The 21354-nt window shown below is 32.6% G+C and overlaps 1 protein-coding gene across 3 annotated transcripts in view; it reads left to right on the forward strand.

The window, feature by feature from the left end:
* Positions 1 to 15758, forward strand: part of LOC128996533 (uncharacterized) — a 30140-nt gene extending 14382 nt beyond the window's left edge. Inside the window, exons 3-5 of one of the 3 annotated variants that reach the window (XM_054421919.1) lie at positions 4439 to 4554; positions 11083 to 11163; positions 14769 to 15758. In XM_054421919.1, coding sequence (XP_054277894.1) covers positions 4439 to 4554; positions 11083 to 11163; positions 14769 to 14797 — 226 coding nt within the window. In that variant the 3' untranslated portion in view covers positions 14798 to 15758. Of the gene's footprint in view, positions 1 to 4438; positions 4555 to 7842; positions 8276 to 11082; positions 11164 to 14768 lie in introns of those variants that run through there. The other 2 variants (XM_054421918.1, XM_054421920.1) reach the window with 2 other exon arrangements.
* The last annotated feature ends 5596 nt before the right edge of the window (positions 15759 to 21354 follow it).

The raw sequence follows: 21354 nt of genomic DNA on the forward strand, positions 1-21354 counted from the left end.
GACAATTGGTTTAATTGTGCCAACCTTTGTACCCCCTGGCTAATGGTCTTTGTTCTTAAAAGTAATTTTTTTATTGAGATATTTAAAAAAGTAATTAGGCTATTGATTAAAAAATCTCCTAGAAAGAGTACCTAATGATAGTCTTGTAATTGGATGTTTGACAATATAGATAAGAACAGCAATTGAATTTATTTAGCGTTATTCCAAATCAGAATGGTTTTTTGTTATTAAATATATACGATGGATAGAGTCAAAAGAAGAGAATTTAAAACCTTGATGAATAAAAAAAAACATTTAAGGCCCAGGTCTTAACTTAAACAATAAAAAGTAACATAGACATGTTAAATATAATTCCAAGGAAATCATTCACCTTGTACATAGTATTTTCTGATACCACTCATGACCTTCTCAAACTTGTTAATGTTTACATGTTTATTTATAAAGTAACAAAAAAGGGAATTGTAGCGGAGATTGTTTGTAAAAGATAGTTTGTTGTCACTGCACTTAAGCCAGAAGAGATAAGCCTAATTTCGTAAACACTAGATTAGATTAGATTCCACCCACACACCACGGTTCATTTCTTAAGGCGGAGATGAGTGAAGGATGAATGAGGTGAAAGACAGCTTTGTTAATAAGATCAGACACTTCTATAACCAGGATCAGGATTTCTAAATGTCTAATGATCAAGGACAACTCAGGCTAGTTTTCAACTATTAAAAAGCATCTGTCTTTTCTTTCAGGACCAAAGAAACATTTTAAGGACGTTTCAATTCCCAGCTCATCCACAAAAATTAAATGGGTTTGGACCACTTTCCCTTAAAAGCGTTTGCATTGAATTTGATATAGACACAGAAAAAAAATACTCATAGAGAAAATAACTAGTACTAAATGAAAATTTAGACCCTGCCAATTCTGAGAGACGAAAAAATTAAAATGAGTTACTTTAATTGAGTCAGAATGAGGTTGTGTAAACAAAAAGTCCTCTTGAACTGCCTGGAACACAAAAATTATCTTTGTAGCAATGTCTACTATAATTTTATTATGAATGAGTAAAAAAACCTCACTTCAGGCTTGTTTAAGTTTTATTAAACTCTTGTTTGTTGAACAACTAAATTTGAAAACTAAACTAAAAATGTTGTAAGAATAAGGCATGTAGTCTTTCTTGTGAGATTTGTTATGCAATCATGTGATAAACCAACTGTAACTACAGTCTCTGATAGACTTTCACTTACGAGTATTCAACTCCCACTTAAGTGATGACATTATGGACATGAGTTCAATTTTACGGGCCGCTTTAATTATGGGCCTAGGGGCGCAAGAGGGTTTAGGTTTTTTGGGGGGCAAGGAATATCACAATTCCCCCATTAGGTAGGTGGAGAGCTGCACCATTATCTCTCCCCATGGCACTTCACAGGCAAACCGCGGGTCTGGTTGTCACGTTTATACACATCAATGTTAAAAATGACGTTCAACTTATTTTAAACAAAAATACTTAACGCCTAAGTAGACCTAAAATTTTTGATTTAACTTCAATATTCATAGTTAAATTTGCTCTGATAACCTATTTTGTTTTAACCACCCCTCAATAGCAAATATTGATGTGCAATATTGATAGGTAGGTTATGTTTAAATATTGATGTGTGGAGATTATACCTGTAAAGAAATATACAGGGTGTTTCAGTAAAGCGTAGCGGGCTATGCAGATTCAGATTCTACATGCAAAAATAAGTCGAAAATGTTGAATAACTTTTTTTTGATTACGGCTTAGTTTGGCCGTAATCCGCCATTTTGTATTTTTTTTTAAAACAATTAATAACTCAAAAACCCTTGGAGATATTTTTATGAAACTTGGTACAAACTTTAATTATATAGGTATAAACATTCTCCGAAAATATCTTTGATCAGGCTCATCGAGTTTCTTAATGGCGACCATTTAAAATTTTGTTTTAATGGCCGGTTTTCACTGAATTTTACTTAAAAAAAAAAATTTAATGGCCGCCATTTTGAAATTTGATGAGCCTGATCAAAGATATTTTTGGAGAATGTTTATACCTGTAGACTTAAAGTTTATACCGAGTTTCATAAAAATATCTCAAAGGGTTTTTGAGTAATTAATTATTTTCAAAAAAATACAAAATGGCGGATTACGGCTAAACTAAGCCGAAATCGGAAAAAAGTTATTCAACATTTTTGACTTATTTTTGCATGTAGAATCTGAATCTCCATAGCCCGCTACGCTTTACTGAAACACCCTGTATTTTGAACATTATGTGACTCCAGTTGTAGAGGCTCGATAAATTGATTTCTGATTCCCTCGGAACTCTTCAATCTACCACATGTTATTTTACCTTCATAAATATACAATTTATCGAAGATAGTACCTCGATTAATCAAAATTATGGGATCTGTTGAGCTCTGATAACCGTTATGTTTGTAGTTCAAAGGTTTAACAGAAACCATTTTAGTATTCAAGGTGTTAAGGTTTTTGGACCTTTATAAATCAAACTTTCATACTCCCAGGACAATTAATCTCGTAGGTGATATCTAGCCCGTGATCGTTTATCTAGCCGCACCAACAAATTCTCTCCAATTCAACTAGCTCTGTGTCCTGTTTTGCGGTTCCAAATCTCTGGATGGATCTGCCTTGACCTGGTCCCACCATCTCTGTTTTGGTCACCCACAAGATCGCCTTCCTTTAGGGTTATTTCTACTGACTCTTAAAAAGTTAATATTTTTTTACTTTCAGTTTACTTATATTTTAAGTTAACGTTCTATACTTTTAAATACTTTTAAATTGACTTTTTCACTCTACATAAGATTTCATCTTCATGTATCAAGCTCTACTGTATTAATTCTTCAGTGTAGTATCATATGCAATAGGAGGCGGGCCAAGGCTGTGCAGATAAGCAAACAGGAAACTGACTCAGACTGATATGTGAGCCACGGTATTCTGAGAACTGTAACTGCCAGTTGGCACCACACACCAGACTGCTGACTGCTGACTGCTGACAGGGAAATGTTCATGTGTCAGAACAGAAACACCTGTTGTGCATTACTCACCCTCGCCCCTCTCCCACCAAGAACATGTAACTAGCGATGGCACAGGGGTCAAGTAGTCAATAGTCTGTTGAAACATTGGCTTGACTACCTACTTTTCCTAACTAAACATTCTAACTTTGCCATCCATGTACATTCTTTGTGATTTAATTTATGTAAAAAATGATCCTTCAAAATTAGCTTGTCAAATAAAATCAAATCGATTATCGGCACAAAGAAAAACATATCAAATTAATGGTCTTCAATGTCATTCTCATTCATACAGTACTAGGCACAAAAGTAACCTTGTCACTCCTGAAATCAGACTTTCCAAATCATAAATAGTCACTTGTACTTCGGTATATTTTTTTTAGTTCACTTCCTCTTTCTAAACATGAACTACCCTTATGAGCTCTCAAATAAATACTAAGTACCAGCAAACCGACACATTATATTATTATATGACGCCGTTGTAATTTCTCGCATTTGCTCTAGTTTAACAAAATAAAACGATCTAATCATGAAAAATAACTTATCTCCTTGATATAAAACCAAACAGTTGTGCACAAATCATAAAATTAACCCTAAAATAATAGAAACAAAAATTCGTCGACACTAGCGATCAGTGTCACTAACATAAACTAGACACGAAAAACGAGCTTCAAAATTTACAACAAGATAAATAGTCTACTTATGTTAGCTAGTACAACACTCTATGCTGGTTGAGATGTTATCCACTCAAATTATAGAAATCAGTCACTGAACAAGTATGCTAAGCAAAGTAAACAAATAATATTAGTTAATTAATCCTGTTTCATTATAGCCGACTTAAAACCACTTGAAGCTTACACTTAATTTAAAATATTATGCACCTAGTGATTGTGTGTAATAGTCAACTTGTTTTAATTTAAGGAATTACGTCCAACATACTGCTTTTTAATTACTAGTTCCTGGAACCATTGACTTTTGGATATTTAATGAGACATCCAATCTACTTATATGTACTGTATGTGTTGGACTATATGTAGCCAATTTTTATCGAACATTGTTGAAAAAGCCACTCACAGTATATGTCAAGTTTTGATTTTTTCCTCTGGTTTTTGGTACAATTATTTTTGATGTGACACATGTAAATGTTTACAACAAGTTACATCAGTTTTGTATTAACTTGACTTAGTTGGTAGATTTGACAAAAATAAATAATTTCCACCAGCACCAACTGTCTGTGGCTCAATTCAACGTTCTGATTCATTCTAAAATTGGTTTACTTAAACATGGGAATGGAATGTCAGGTTCTATCTATAATCAATGGTAATTGACTCTGTATTGATTTTACCATTATTTCCATCTGTGTGGTTTTTATTAAAGTTGAAAAAGCATTAAACCAACTGTATTTTTTCAGCATCTCCATTATGCTGCCGCTGATCATCATAGGTTTGGTTGTTTCCTTCATCGTCAGCTGTGTTTGCTGTCTTTGCTGCCCTTGTTGCTGCTTCTACAGGAAAAGAAGCGGCGGAAGTAAGATTTAATTATTTTTCTCTTTTTGCCCCTCCTTCGCTTTGCAATTGTTCACCATACTTCACCTGCCTTCTCTTTTTATGTAAACATCCATGCAAGAGTAAGGCAATTTTTTGTAAATGAATTTTGTCTTACAATTTTATATCACTTTTTAATTTGCTGAAAATTAATTTTTCTATGTGAATTTGTCAGAGGATTATTTTTTTGTAATGTCAACCAATGATTTTTTATAACTTTAAAGACAGAAAACTGGATTGTTGTTAACAACTACACCAATTCAATATAAAATCTAAATAAAAATGGTTGATTGTTTCCAATAAATAAATAATACATGATATAATAAATAATGTGATAGTTAATTCAATGCTAAACAAACTTTTATCCAAACAGAATTAAACAGATATTAACATTTAAAATATTTACACAAGATAACTTAATATAAAATAGTGATGATTGTAATACCCGAATGTAAACATGGTGATTCATATGAAGTAGAGGGTGTTCACTGTTCAGTGTTTTCTGCTAATGTTTTTATTGTCACAACCTAGAGGTTTTGCCTTACTCTTGCTCTTAGTGGATTTATTTCCTTTCAAACTATATTTAGTGGAAATTGGTTTGGTGACATGTAGTATTTCACACATGGGAAACTTATTTATGTTAGTAATGAATAACTGGAAATTGCGTAACAAATGTTTAATCCAACATTCTAAATTATATTGGTTGTCTGAATAATAACATGCATGAGTGTTATATGTTTGCATGGTGAAATACAGTATTACACAACAACTTTGCAATTAACTGTAGTACAATTAATTAATGGACAGTGAACAGAATCAATAATGAAATTTCGTATACATTAAAACTTAACTAGGCATAACATCAAGTCCTTAATTTTATTTAATGAAGAATGAAAGTTATTAAGAGAGAGAACTGGGTCTATTAATTAGTTGATGCACTGATTTGGAGGTTGGATGACATCAAAGGGAAAAATTACAAGTTCTAACCCACAGATTATTTTGCATGGTAATCATCGTATTCAAATGTGTTTCTAACATTCCTAAACATGATATGAATTGTTTATCACATTACTGTAGGCCTATGTGTCATGTCAATGCTTAAAATACCAAAGGTTATATACAAATAATTTTGTAACAGATAATTTTTATCACCAAAACGTGATATTGGTGTGGAAGTTGTAAAAGTCTTGATAATTTTTATTTGAAATGTGATAATATGTTAGGCTAGGCATACATTATCTTTTGTTTAGTTTTTACTTATAAAGGTGTAGTGTTGTTATTTGTTGTATTTGTGTGGTTGACTAACCAACCACTAACATTTTTTTATTATTTGGAATATGTATATAATAGTCTCTTTCTTGGTTTGCATTCTAAACTGACTGTTTTAAACTTTAAAAAGTGAAATTTTGTCATAGCTTTTCACTGTGGAATGATTTTGTCCCTAAGATGATACGTATGTAATTTTATTTAACTTGAGTAATCCTTATTTATCCTCTTAACACTATATATTTTAGTCACTCTTGCACCATTTAAGTTTAAAGATTCTCAAGTAGCAATTTTTTATTTGGTTGTCTAAATGTTATTAATACACCAAATTATTTCCATCAAATGAATAATTTTTATTCTTAACTATATTACACCTCTAACCTATTTTTATAATGGATTTTAATCTGAATAAAAACACTAAATGCTCATGTCAATCGCATAAATTGTTAATCATTCTAAAAATGTAATTCAGAAGTAGGTGGACAACCTGTAATATGAATGCTGGCATGAAACATTGCATGTTATGCTTGGCCTAGTTGCGTAACTACCACTGGCCGTTGCTTTTAACATTTGTGTTCCTCACTTTCCCTCCTCCATAACTCATACACTCACACAAATACACACATCTTTGATGTTCCTCGGTAATCCAAGTTTGTCTAGCTGTGATATTTTAATGAGGTTTAACTTGGACAAAAATGTTCATTTTTTTTTAATTAGCTACACATTTGGCGCCCATATTTGCATTGACACATTTTAACTCAATACATTTTTTTCTGAGAAATTATTATTGGCAAAGGATGTGGTCTTATCAGTTAGGTTCTAAAGAAAATTGCATGAACTGGGAGGTGTAACAACTTTAATGGTGGAACTTCACCCTAGCACACTGTAATCTTGTTTGATTGATTGATGCACAATCATGAATGTAAAACTTGGTAAATGATAATGGTTGAAAATTATTTAACAGAATAATCATCCCAAGACCCTGTGAGGGTTAGAGGGAAGGTTACTTTGTGAGAAAAAAAATTGGGACGAGAGCCTTAATAATTCACTTTGTTTTAACAACTTAAGGTTTTATGTTAGGCGTTGTGTAACTCTTCTCAAACATAATAAATTCTGGATGATAAATTTGCCAGCCACATTGGGAAGGTAAAGTATAAGATATCTCTCACTTAGATTGTCGAGAAATGTATTTAATTTTATGGATAAAATAGGTTAAATAATTTAAGCTTCTGTAACAGAGGTTAGGATTTTTTGACAATTTTTGTTTCCGATTCCAATAAATATCAAGTCTATATATTTGTTACAAAATAGCCACAAGTATTTTTTTTATATTTATAAAACTTGAAAAAGTAAAAAACTTAAAAGTTGTCTACATTGAGGTGACCCTAAAAGTTGTGTTGGGTGTGGCATTTCATTAGAATATATTTCATTTTTACTCACAGGCGTGCAGCTGGTCTATTGTAAGACTCCTTTATTTAAACCTAAAATTCAAATCATGCCAATCATCAATGACAATTTGCTCTATGGCATTTCCATCATCCGATAATTCAGAATCCAAAGTAAGCTGTAGGTCTATCAAGAATATCATTAATCATTACTTTAATCCAAATTAATATAGTTTTTTTTTGTAATTGTTTTGGTTTGCTTGAAAATATTTTTCATAAACAAATTTAATGGTTAAATTTCATTGTTTTTTGAAAACGTAAATCTGATTATCACTTGTCGTTAAATAGTTATATAAAAAAAACTTTTAGTGGATAACACTTACGCAATTGCTCATCATCTTCACAATCAACCTTAGAAGCTATGTGGACAATATCATTCTGATTATTACTTTTCATTAAATAGTTATATCAAACAAAACTTTTAGTGGATGAAACTTGCGCAATCGCTCATCATCTTCACATTTAGACAAAAAGAAGAACCTCCCTTCATAAACGATCCCAAACCCAAACCATTGATCACCCGGAGTGAGAAGAAGGTAGAAAGTCGACGTTGGTTGCAGGCATGGAGCGGTTGCAGCTGCAACAACAACAGGTCCAGTTGCAACAACAGCAGGTGATTCTGCAACAACAGCAGCTCGAATTGGAGTTGCAGAGACAACAGCTCGCTCAACAAGCAGCTATGGGAATGGCTGCACAGTTGCCCCCACCATACACTGCATCCGCGCCTTACGAGAAAAAGATACCTTAGGTTTAGTGAAGAGACGTAACATATGCGAACATTGTTGGTACAATCTGTTTTTGAAAATGATTTTTTTTTTAGTATACAAATGATATTTTTGAATAACGAAAGAAGCTATGATTTTTTTACTTGGAAATATTATTTTGTTAATCTTATTTGTTTTGATAAATGTTTTTGACAACCTCTTCAACTTCAATTTGTCGATTTGTAATGTTAGAATTGAAAATTGAGATGGACAAATGTTTTATATATATAACTAAAAAAATTCAAGAGAATCTAAGAGAACTTTAACAAAGTATAATTATAGTTGATGCTACTGAAACTGTTAGTTAAAAAATAAAAATATAATATTGCTATGGTTCTTATAAAAAACTTTTTAAATTGAATATCCAAAAGAAAATCAGTCCTAGAAAATTTTATCTAAATTCTTCGGTTTTAGATGATATTTTTTAAAGTGTCATCTTGTGTGCTAATGTAATCTTCTGAGCCTTATATTATATTAGATTTTAAACATTTAATGCTTGTCTCTTTTGCGTTGGATTTAGAAAGGAAAAATGTATCTTTTAATCACACTATATACAAAAACCCATTTTTTAGTTGCTCAGCATGTTAGGGTTATAAACTTTTTTTTATCTTAGTTTTGTTTACGTTTCAGTCTTCAGATATGTATTTTTTATTAGCATGTCTATTAAAACATTAATTTTGTAAAATAGTTAGCTGTAATTTCTTGAATCATTGATGTTATGTTGTTTTAATCAGTTGAGTTGGAGATCTGAATATATACTCATTTTATTAGATCTGATTTATTATTGTGTATGTTCATAGTGCTATTTTCCCTCCATAGCATATTTTCTATTTTGTTACAAAATCACATTTATTGGATTAGGAAATACAAGTTGGATTAGAATCCTTAGTTTGAATTAAGTCTACTTACCAACAATTTACCAATGAAGAAAAACAATCAGTAAATGAAATGAGATTAAAATATCTTCAATCATTATTATTGTTTAACTTGGTATAACTGAGCTATTTTAATTTAATAGAGCTATTTTTTGTGGTTTAAAACCTGGTTCTTAGTTTCTTTTATTTTTTTTTATAAGGGTGTAAACAAGTTTTGAGTGTTTTAATTTGATAATCTAATTAGCTGGGGTTAGTTGTGCTCTGTCTATATGTATTAAAATACTATGCATACCGGCAATGCAAGGCGTATGAAAGAAGGTGTGTGCATAGTGACGTCAGTGCGAGTAAAACTTGTTTTATTTTACCAAATCATATGTTTTCTTGTAGGCTAATTTTCCAAAGACTTTCGAATGACAATCATTACGAATTAATTAGCATTGAATATGTAACACTGTTTAGCGTTTTATATCCAATATAGTGTTGTATTCAATATTGAATATAGTCATAGTGTTATACAGTATATTCAATGGTGGTAGTATTTTTAGTATATAGCATTTTGATAGTGAGTACCTTTTAATCGAAAAACAGTAAAGCAGTAAATATTGTAACTGTGGCTGCCTTAACAGGCAACATATTTTTAGGTGACAATATACAAATAGTTTTAAGTATAATACCTTTTTCAGCTCCTACTTATGTTTTATATAATTGAAAATCTCTCATTAAGTAGCCTTAGTGGAAAATAAATAGTTACAAATAAATCGGCAAGATTGTATTTACATATATTTAACAAAAACAGCACAAAATGGCATATAGCTTAAGTTGTAGGGATTTTATAACATTTTAATGACATACACTAAACATACAGTTCGGCCAAAACTTCTGTGCACGCGGATAGGTCGCTAGCCCAACTAAAACTTACGGATACCGGTTATTTGCAGTGCTGGGGTAGGGGTGAGTGAGTAGTTATACCTTCCGCAAAGATTCGTTCGTTCTTCGTGACGTTCCAATCCAGAGAGCTGAAACCCTACTGGACTGAGGCTGTTTTAGCACTTAGTCCTCTTCAGCCAATAAAAGATTCGTGGCGGCTGAAGGATTGTTGGTCGGGTGGTGTCCCAGCTCCCAGCCCCTAAATTAGCCCTCGCTCGGCTGCTCGGGGCTTCGACAATGAGTCACCCACTGGGCTCAATGCATAGTTGGTAAAATGTTTGTATATCACCATAATGTGTATTAAATAACGTCATTTTTGTAACCTGCATCAAATAACAAGAACATTGAGCCCAAACACGAAATAATTGCGATGATATTAAGCATACCACGACACGAAAACTGTCTATTATTTTAAAACCAAATGTATACTTCATATCGTCGCAATTATTTCGTGTTATATATAACTAAATAGTGTTATACACAAATACTAGAAAAACACATTTGTCTTTTATTAGTGGTGTTATTTATTCAATGCTAATTCGTAATGATTGTCATTCGAAAGTCTTTGGAAAATTACAAGAAAACATATGATTTGGTAAAATAAAACACGTTTTACTCGCACTGACGTCACTATGCACACACCTTCTTTCATACGCCTTGCCGGCAATGTACATATTAAAATCAAAATGTTATGTTATATTTGTTATTGAATTTGAAAATACTTAGAGCAACATACCATTAAGTAGTTTTAAAAATGAACTGTTGAACCAAGCCACTCCTTATCTGATCTCCCATTAAAAATTTAAAGACACTTTTAAAGGAAATCTTTGAAAAGTTCAAAACCCTTAGAGATAATGTAAGCAATATCACTAGTCATTTTATTTTATTAATTCTTTCTGCCAATGGTAACATTTTACATTCTTTTTCCTCATCTAAACAAAAACTACTTAACATACACACTACTACTCAGGTTAAGTGTAAGAAAGGGCCAAATGGCCTAACTTTGCCTGAAAAAAAAAAGAATTTTTAATTTCATTTCACAATGCTAACACCTTATACTTTAACATGAGTTACAAGTAACAGTCTGATGTAGCACCTCTATCCTGCTCTCCTCTTCTCACAGCATGTGCATGTGAATCATGTGTTTTGGTGTCTATCGGTAGGGGGGTTTCTTCTTTCCTGTACCAAGGTCATTCACGCCATAATTTTATTGTAAGGTTGCATCTAACTTCAGGAGTGATTCGGCAAGGTCCCATGCTCGTCACTGTTGGACCGTATGCCGTGCCGCCAACCTCACCTTACCAACCTCTTTCAGGTAACTTTATGATTATTGTCTCGGATTTAACAATTAATTTTTCCATGTGTCAAAAAAGGGTGAAAAAACTCCAAACCTTTTCACCATTTAATATAATAGTGACTGAAAGTTGGGGAAATTTTTGAAAAATGTTGACATAATCAAATCATTCTTTCTTGTTTCTATCAAAGATTTTATTTTATGGGATTGATTTAAAGGAAATTTGTTTCTATTGAGTTCCAAAAGAATATACAATTAATTACAATAACTCTTTTTTGATAGTTAGAGAAATTAAAGACCTTCAAATATCGAATGGACAAAATGTATACAAGACCTTTAATTGGGTTTAGGAAATCTGGTTCTACTAATATCCTTTTTAGCAATCTTATTTCATAGCAATGTCATCATATAAGGGGCAATTAAAAATAACAGATAATTTGAATTTCCCTTATATTTAAATATTTGTTAGAAGCTGGTGTTAAATTGTAAACAGGAAGTGTTTAGCAAGTATTGCAAAACAATTACTTATCGTGCTGATCTACAGAATGCTGTTGCATTAAGTAGGTCAGTGTGCTAATGTATTTTGTTTATAATTTGTGGGTTATGAATAAAGTTTTTTTTTTATTAGAGTTTAGAGGTTATTTCCTGAGTGACCCAAAGTAACTGTGGTAAGTCTCTTGGTAGCCCTGAGGTAAAGAGACATTACAAATAGTGAACTTCCTATCCATAATAATTAATTTACTTCATTTTTGAGCGGAGCGAACTGAAGCTCTTATACTACACTCCTGATTTTGTTTTACAAATACTCCTCCTGAACGGCGGAAGCGATCTGCACAAAATTTAGCACAGTCATAGTAACCAAAATGGGAAGGTATAAATCTGAAATGGTACAAATCAGACCACACAGCTTTTCCCTACGTGAATTTAACTGTTAGAAATTTAACATGGGCCTTATAGGTTAATTGGTCACCATGCATTATTTGCGAGATTTCAGTAAAAAGGTAAACAAGAGTCGCAACATATGTTAGTCAACGCATCATCTAAAATAGCACATTACAAATACCGTACAGAGAAAAAGGTAAGAACAATCGGATTAATACCATTGATCATAATTCACTCCTAACTAGGCTGGTGCACCATTGACTTTGAATACTCTAAATAGCTATTCCATTTATGTGATCCTAAACCATATACAGTAGACCCTCTCTTAACCGACCTCGTATTAACCGATAATTGGATTATCCGCCTTCCATCGTAAAATATCACAGTTTGTTTTAACCGACCTTGCTTTGAGAGCAGTTCGGCTTAGCCGCCGCTTTCTAGGAATCTCGGCATTTCCGCTCCCACGCTGGGCGATGAGAACCGAACCATACGCTTATCTCCACAGGATGTGACTAAGAATAAATTATTTTGCATTGATCACAAAAAATATAGCATATTGTCAGTTTGTCATCATCGTTTATAGTGCGAGCACATCCTGATCTGATTTGTTATCTGTGCGGCAAATTTATAAAATCGTAAAGTGCGTTACGATTTTGAGAACTGATTATCGTATCGCTAGAGTAAACAAACAATGCAACTTGTAGGGAGGGCAGGGAAGGGGGGTTAGAACTAAAGTTATTAAAATAGGAATTTTTATTGACTCTTGCCTAGTAATATAATCTATTCCACTTAAAGTAGGCCTATTTGACTTAACGGTGTTTAGTGTTTATTTATGACTTTTCTATCAATAGGAAAAAAAGGAGATAAGAGTAGTTTATTTTATAAATAATAGAAGTATGACTTCAAAATAATGATTATATAATTCAAAATTTATAACACTTAATTATGTTATGATTTTAGGGATTGCCCGTTTTAACCGACCTTTTGAGTTATCCGACCTAGGTCCGGTCCCATTAGGGTCGGTTAAGAGGGGGTCTACTGTATATGCATATCATTGATTTTGGATACTGCACAAGTAGACTTTCCATTTACATAAACCAGACGTACCATTGACTTTGGATACTGCAAATAGGCACTCCATTTATGTGAATCAAATGAACCATTGACTTAAAATACTGCAAGTAGACAACTCATTTACATGAACCAAATGTATCATTGAGTTTGGTTACAGCAAGTAAACAATTCATTTACGTTAACGTTAACCAAATGTACCATTGAGTTTTGATACTCCAAGTAATCAATTTGTTTACGTGAACCCGGCGTATCATTGATGTGGAGTACTGCAAATCGACATCTTATTTATGTGAGCCAAATGTATCATTGACATTGGATATTGCAAGTAGACATTTAATTTATGAGAACTAGATGAAACCATTGACTATTGGATACAGAAGAAGACATCCCATCTATATGGATCAGCTGTCGCCAATATTTTACTAAAAAAGAATGTAGTTGTGTGAGCCAGTCACAGATTGCGCTAGTGTCTAAAACTCTATTTTGTACCTTATTTTTCGTTACTGACATAGTTGCTGGGTCACAACAGTTGCTATAGCTCATAATAAGTCTTTCCATCAGTTTGACTTGGTAAAAAGCATCATGTAATTGGCAGAAATCAGTAATTAAGATCAGCGCATTCTGTAGGTGGTTCACATCAACTAAGACAAATTTGATTAAAAACCTGGCTACAACTTTAAGGCATTGTACACCTATAGGTCGGCCGGTTAGAAAACGAGCTGCGCGAAATTTTTAGCGCCGGGGAGGTAACGGTGAGGGAGGGTAGGTTCCCCCTCTCCGCCAATGGCCGTTTTCACACTGCACGACACGACACCGACACGGCAGCGCCCTGGTGTCGTGGGAGTTGGAATCCTGTGTTACCAAATGGAACTGCTTACACAATGATATAATAACATTTCATGATGCTCAAATATTGATGCGATTTAGGTTATACAATATTTTTTGCAGGACCTATTTTTCTCAAGTTATGAAGAACGTAATTGTTTACATTTTGATCAGCTGTATAATCTAAATTGATTAGCTGTGTTCGGGAAGGTTGGGGGTGGGGCGGCAGCGGAGTGGGGGAAGAGCCATAGTCTGTCTCACTCCCACAGCTCGGTATCTCTCTCTCGCACCAATGCTACGAGGAGGACGCATTCTAACCGGCCGACCTATAGTATTTTTTATTGCTCTTGAAACTTTGTCAGTAATTCTTACAGGGTTTCTTTTTAGTTTGTCAAAGTTAAGTACCGTACTTCGACTTCAACAATATTCATGTATGTGCAAGCTCAAAATGGCTTTTTGCTCAAGTTGGCCAGAATATTAACCTTGATATTGCCTGCATCCTCACTACATATGTTCACTTACTAATATCAGCTGATCTAGACTTAACATTTACACTTGACAGCTGTTTGTCTCCACTTGTCTGACAATGTATTAATTAATATAATCACCATATATTACTGACTACATGGTACGATATTTTCAACTGAACTTGTTATTGTCACTAACAACAATAACAAAAGTTGTTAAGTGTGTAAGTTGTTAGGTTCAACTGTGACACTATTCATGTATGTAAAATGCATAAATTGAATGAAGATAATTGGATTTGATTTGATTTGTGTTCATATTTTTAGATGCTAAACTTTAATGTGTTCAAAGTATTGATTTATGTTGTAATTTATTTTCAGATGGCCGCAATGGGTGGACCGTCGCCTAAGTACAACCAAATACCTACTTACTTCTTGGACGAAGCAATCAAAATTGGTCTTCCTTATATTCCAGTGTTTGGTTTGTCCACCCTAGTATTGCTTAGCTACTAGTTTTATTTTTTATTTTCACTGTATCTCAAAAGCACTATCCAACTATTGTATGTTAGGTTTATATTCCTACTTTAGGATATTATTTTATAGTATTACATAATATATATATAGGTGTCACAATGTGATTCTCAAAAAACTTTTTGGCCATATTTTGATGTTGTAAAATGTATACCTACTCGTTTAAAATATTAACCAGTAGTTCGGGATAAGAATGTTACTCAGTATGATTGTAATAAATTGCAGTGTAAGTTATTTTACATGTATCGAGCATTTATGACACAAGCTTCCCAGACAGTAGTGAACGCAGCAAGTATTTGTGCCAAATGGAAATTAATCCGTTGCATTTTAACTGTAAGCATAAGCATGGTTACCTTTGTGAATTTCGTTCCTAAGAACATTCCTGGATCAACAAGTTTTGTGGAAGCTGGTTATTTTTATTAAAGCGTAAGTCGACTAGAAAGCTGCAGGTCTTTGTGCCTTAATGCTTTCTCTGTAGCTTTTAGGGTTTATTTGGCTTTTTTTCTATAGTATATACAAATATTCTTATACTCAACTGCTAGATATATTTTTAGAGCCATGTCATGTCATTAATACTCAGATTTCGAGATTTGTAAATCATTTTTGACATTTTTATACTTCTTTGAAGGCATTTACATGAGATTTAATACAATAATTTGTGTGCCTACTCACAACGATATACAAGAACATTGTCTGATATTATAAATTAGTTTTGCCAAATAAACCAGTTAATTTTAATTGATTGTATATTTATTTACCTAGCATGTATGTTTACATTATTTGTAATTTCTTATGTTTACATTTTGGTTTGTTCTAAATTAAAATAATTTTCACAATGAATATTGAAGAGTTGTATTATCTTTTCCTTTGTTGCTAGCAAAACATTTTGTTGTAAAACTGTGTAGTGAATGCAATACTTATGTTATTTTATACAACTTACAGTATTGTGTATTATTGTGATGGAGTTGACGTTTACAGGTCTGTAAACTGCAAGTTATCTTATTTCTACAAAAGGTCAACCAATTGGACCTAAGTGATTTAAACCATCATAATCAGATTGTTACTGAATTACTGTAATTCTAAACTGTAATTTCGTTTTGAGAATGTCCTATTTAAAATATTATGAGAAGAATGACAAAGCAAACCTGTACAATTAGTATACTTTGTACATTATGTCTTAATGAACCAACATCCATTATTCGTTATGTAATACATTTTTCACCACACTATGTTGTTTTTAGCTGTTGTACATCTGTTAATTGGTGGCTGAAAGCTACGTTTTGCTGGCCTTTGGGGACCGAGCAGGTTTTTACATCGCTAGGGCCGCAAAATCATCTGTCCACTTACTTTCTTAAAGAGTGAATGCATATTAAATACACAATCAGTATCACCATTGCCTAGCAACTATTTATTATTATTTTTGCTGTTTCCTCAAATGGTTTCTTCAGTTAACCTTAAAGTTGTAGTTGTGTTGACTGTTAGTGTACATTCTTGTTGTGGTGAAGTGGTAATAAGGTGTAGTGTGGTGAAAAATAGCGTTTGTACCACGGACCGAAATGGTTTTGCAGCTCTCGATCGTTTTCTTGACTTTGTCTCGAACTTAACTATCTCGAGCCGGCAAAACCTCATTTTCGGCCCTAGGTACGAAATATACTATTATTTTTCTGGGATCTACAACCTTTTGCTGTTTTCAATATACATGTTTTACAGGGCTGATGTAGCTATTTTTCTCTCTTATGCAATAAACAATGAGCTGGAGTCAAGGACATCAACTTCAAACTTTTCTTGCTTTCAAATTCGCCCTCTGATTTTTCTGAAGTAAATAGTTTCATATTAACAAAAATACAAGAACCTAACACCCTTAGGGGCCATACACATTATGTAACTCACTTGAAGGGGGGTATAGCATAGCTTAACGCTACAAAAATAATAGTAAAAATCTTGTTTGTTTTTTTTATTTTGCTTTGATAATAAAAAGATTAACAAACAAAAGTCATTACAGTACAAGTTCAATGATTTATTTAACTCCATATTCCATTAGACAAATTATGCTTTAGCTATTATTAAAGTCTACTACGAGTTACGTAACGCAAGGGAGGTGGGTTGGGGGGTTTGCTCAAGCGTTACGATTCATTTCATGGGGGAGGGTGAGGTTTAAAATTATGAAAAAGTGTGTTACGTAATATGTGTATGACTCCTAATGCAAATTAAGCTGGAAAAGGAAATCTTTAATTTAATTTGTTGAAAGCTTTAGACTGGTGCTGGACCATACATTCAGAGGAGTGTGACAGCTGGGAAGGAACCCGTTGGAATGTTTTTAGTTACTTTGACTGTGTAAAATAAGGGGTAAAATATTCCAAATTGCTTCATGTAAACACAGTTGCATTAAGTGTAAACTTTGGATACACAGGGAATTTACAAAACAAGACACACAACCAATCAAACGTCCAAGTTTATAAATCTTGGATTTATTTACTAAGACCGATGAGTTTATCGGTTTACTAATTATTAAAAAAATAAACTAACTGTGAAGAGTGTTTAGAACTAATATAATTATAAATATAATTTTATAATTATTAATTTATATTATTAATATATTAATTATTAATTTATAGATATAATTTTAAATCTACGAAATTGAGTGGAGTTATCAGGGCATTATAGTATTATTAAACTAAGTAGTATTAAACTCGCCTCCCATCAGTTTATTCAGTCACCGCCACTGAAAGGGACAAGTCAAAAAACAAAAATTATATCTGTGGAGTTTTTTTTTACGTTTACTTACAATATAATCAGCAAACTGTCACATACTTTCTCCCATTAGCTCGCCAACCACTCTAATGGTAGTAATGTAATAGGTCAAATAAAATAAATTGCAATAACTTTTTAATTGTAACTTACATCAATGGGGGTTATTCCATTTTGTTTAAAGTTTAAAGGACCATAACATACTAAACTTAAAAATCATAAATCTAATTATAAAAACTTCTCCTTCCCTAGTAATAAAACCAAAAAGTAAAGCACCAATCAAGAAATTAACCCTAAAATAATAAAAACAAAATTTCTTCGACCCTTGTTGTCGAATCTTAATCTTGACCCTAATTTGATAATTGAATTGAATTGAATTGTCGGCGCGATGTTACCGCGTATGTTCTGTGACACGAAAAACGAGCTTCGAAATTTATAATGGGATGAGGATGAGAAGTCTACTTGTGTTGGTTAGTCTATGGTATTATAGAGGGAAAAAGTAAATACACCCGCTGCAGCAAACCTGCCGACTAAGCGAATTTCCATTTGCCTGGTTTGATTTTCAATTAATCTATAAATTAACATTTATGTTTAACGAGTACCTATAGGTTAGCTGCTACAGGGAAACTGGCTGCACTTTACTTTAGGTCCTACAAACAACCGAATGAAAATATCGATTATTTCATTTGATATCGTTTGGATAGGTTAGGTTAACCTTACCTAACTAACCAAACAATATATCAATCGATATTTTCATTCGAACGAGTGTAGGACCTAAAGTAAAGTGCAGCCGGGAAACTATTAAAGTGTGTTTTTTAGCGAATTTCCCATATAGGGAATATTAGCGAATTTCCCATATAGGGAATATTAGCGAATTTCCCATATAGGGAATAAGCTATTACCGTAGTACTCATGGTAAGACCTGGACCCGAGACCGATTTAATTTTTCATTTTGAGGTCCCTAGAGGCCAAAAACACCATCCGTTCAAATTCATATATATATATATATATATATATATATATATATATATTTATATATATATTTATATATATATATATATATGTGTCCGTTAGCGCGATAACTCGAGCAAAAATGATCCGATTTTGATGAAATTTGGTACAAACGTGTAAACCTACGTTTATTCGAACGAGTTCGCGATCCAGCATAATCGGACCATGGGAACGGGGGTTTATGGGGGGTTTTATGGGGTAAAAATGGGTTTTTCCCATTTTTGAACCTAAAAACAAAAACTTTTGCGATTTCTTTCTAAACCGTTTTGTAGAGCTTAAAAAAAGAAATAATTTAGTATATTGAAGCGCTGTTGTATGCCTAATGGTCACGGAGAAAATTCAAAAATAGTGTAATTAAAAATTCCCATGTTATTCTTAAGGAGAAAATGAAAATTGTTGTAGTTTACTTGTTTATGGGTATATATTGATAAAATTTGGCAAATTTATTTATTTCATCCTATACTATTGACGTATGGTCAAAAAACACTTTTTACCTTCCCCGTAGCAGCAAACCTAAGCACTCGTTAAATCTAATGTTATTTAAATAGGGAATAATATGTCTTATTTATGGAAATATTTTAGTAAAAATGTAATCAGACGAGTTGAAATTCGCTTAGTCTGCAGGTTTGCTGCGGCGGGGGTATTATTAAAATATCAATAGCTTATTAGTATGAAATAAATAAATCTGCCAAGTTTGATAAAAATATATACATAAACAAGCCAACTATATAATTTTACAATATTCTCCATAAGAATAACATGGGAATTTTAAATTAAATTTTTGTTGAATTTTCTCTAACCAATCACTGTACAAAAACACTTTGATATATACTAAATTATTTGTATTTTTAAGCTCTTTAAAATGTCTGGAGAAAAATTGATACTTTTTGTGTTTCAAGTGTAAAAAATGAGAAAACCCCATTTTTACCCCATAATACCCCCGCCGCAGCAAACCTGCCGACTAAGCGAATTTCCATTTGTCTGAATTGATTTTCAGTTAAATATATTTTAATAACATTAGGTTTAACGAGTACCTAGGTTTGCTGCTACAAGGAAACTAATAGAGTGTGTTTTTGAGTAAAATATTGATAGCTTAGTACAAAATAAATAAATTTGCCAAGTTTGATCAAAATATATTCATAAACAAGCAAACTACAACATTTGACAATATTCTCCATAAGAATAACATGGGAATTTTAAATTTACAATTTTTTTAATTTTCTCCGTTACTAATATTCGAACAAAAATACTTTTATATACTAAATTATTTGTTTTTTTAAGCTCTTTAAAAAGGTCTAAAGAGAAATTGGGAAATTTTGTGTTTTGAGGGTCAAAAGTGAGAAAAACCAATTTTTACCCCATAAAACCCCCCGTAAAGCCCCGTTCCCATGGTCCGATCGTGCTAGTTCGCGAACTCATTCAAGTTTATCCCTCTTTACACCTTTAAACCAAATTTCATCAAAATCGGACAAACATTACTCAAGTTATCGCGTTCACGGACGTGTATATATATATATATATATATATATATATATAAGTCTATATATATATATATACATATATAAAAATTTGAACGAATAGTGTTTTTGGCCTCTGGGGACATCAAAATGAAATTTAAGTAAATCGGTCCTGGGTCTAGGTCTTACCGTGCCACCTACGGTAATAGCTACTTCCCTATAGGGAAATTCGCTAAAACCCACCGTTAAACCCCGTTCCCATGGTCTGACCATGCTGGTTCGCGAACTTATTCAAGTTTATCCCACCTTGCACCTTCAAACCAAATTTTATCAAAATCGGACAAAAATTACTCAAGTTACCGTCCGGACGGACATATCAAATCAAATCAAATCAAAATATACTTTAAAATTCAAAAAAATTCAACAGAATAAAATATAAACAAAATCTTCCAGTGAAACAGACACCTTACTTGCTATTGCATGGATAAAATAAATAATTATAAAAATGCATGTAAACTTAATAATAATAATAACAAAGGATGGAAGGTTTCAGAGAAAGCTATGTTAAATATAGTCATTTAGGAAATAAGCCTACATGGGCAGGGTGCCTGTGTGTAGGCTCAGTCGCTATCAGTGAATTACGTATTTGTTGGAAATCAATAATATTCATAAATATTTAGAAAATCTTAAAAAAACAAGTAATTTAATATAATTGTAAAGTACCGTCAACTATTCTGAGGCTAAATTAGTGAAATGAGCAATTTGAGGAATGAGGCATATATATAGAACTAAACATATAGGTACACAAATTTGAACGAAATTGTGTTTTTAGCCTTTGGGGACATAAAAATGAAAAAGTAAATCGGTCCGGGCCTAGGTCTTACTATGAGACTTACGGTAATCTACTTCCCTTACATCTTACATATGTCCTCTTCATCGCAGTCGTAGAGACTGGAGAATCGTCATTTACTACTTTCTCACTTCTTCTTATAGTAGCCCTATGTAGTAGTTGTGGTCTTCATAGAACTCTTTGATGGTGTAGTATGGTCTTTGAAGGAGGTAGTTTTTTAGTGCAGCAGTGAATTTTTTTGTGTTATTTATTACCACCATGTTATTACCCTGTAGGGAAATCCGCTAAAAAGCAAAGCAAAACTTTACAGGTACGAGGTACATAGCAAGAGTAACACAAAAATTAAAATTAACTGAGCTAAAACAACGAT

The sequence above is a fragment of the Macrosteles quadrilineatus genome, unplaced genomic scaffold, assembly GCF_028750875.1.
Source record: "Macrosteles quadrilineatus isolate MER2022 unplaced genomic scaffold, UCM_ALF_1.0 Scaffold_6__1_contigs__length_79288215, whole genome shotgun sequence".
Classification (NCBI taxonomy): domain Eukaryota; kingdom Metazoa; phylum Arthropoda; class Insecta; order Hemiptera; family Cicadellidae; genus Macrosteles; species Macrosteles quadrilineatus.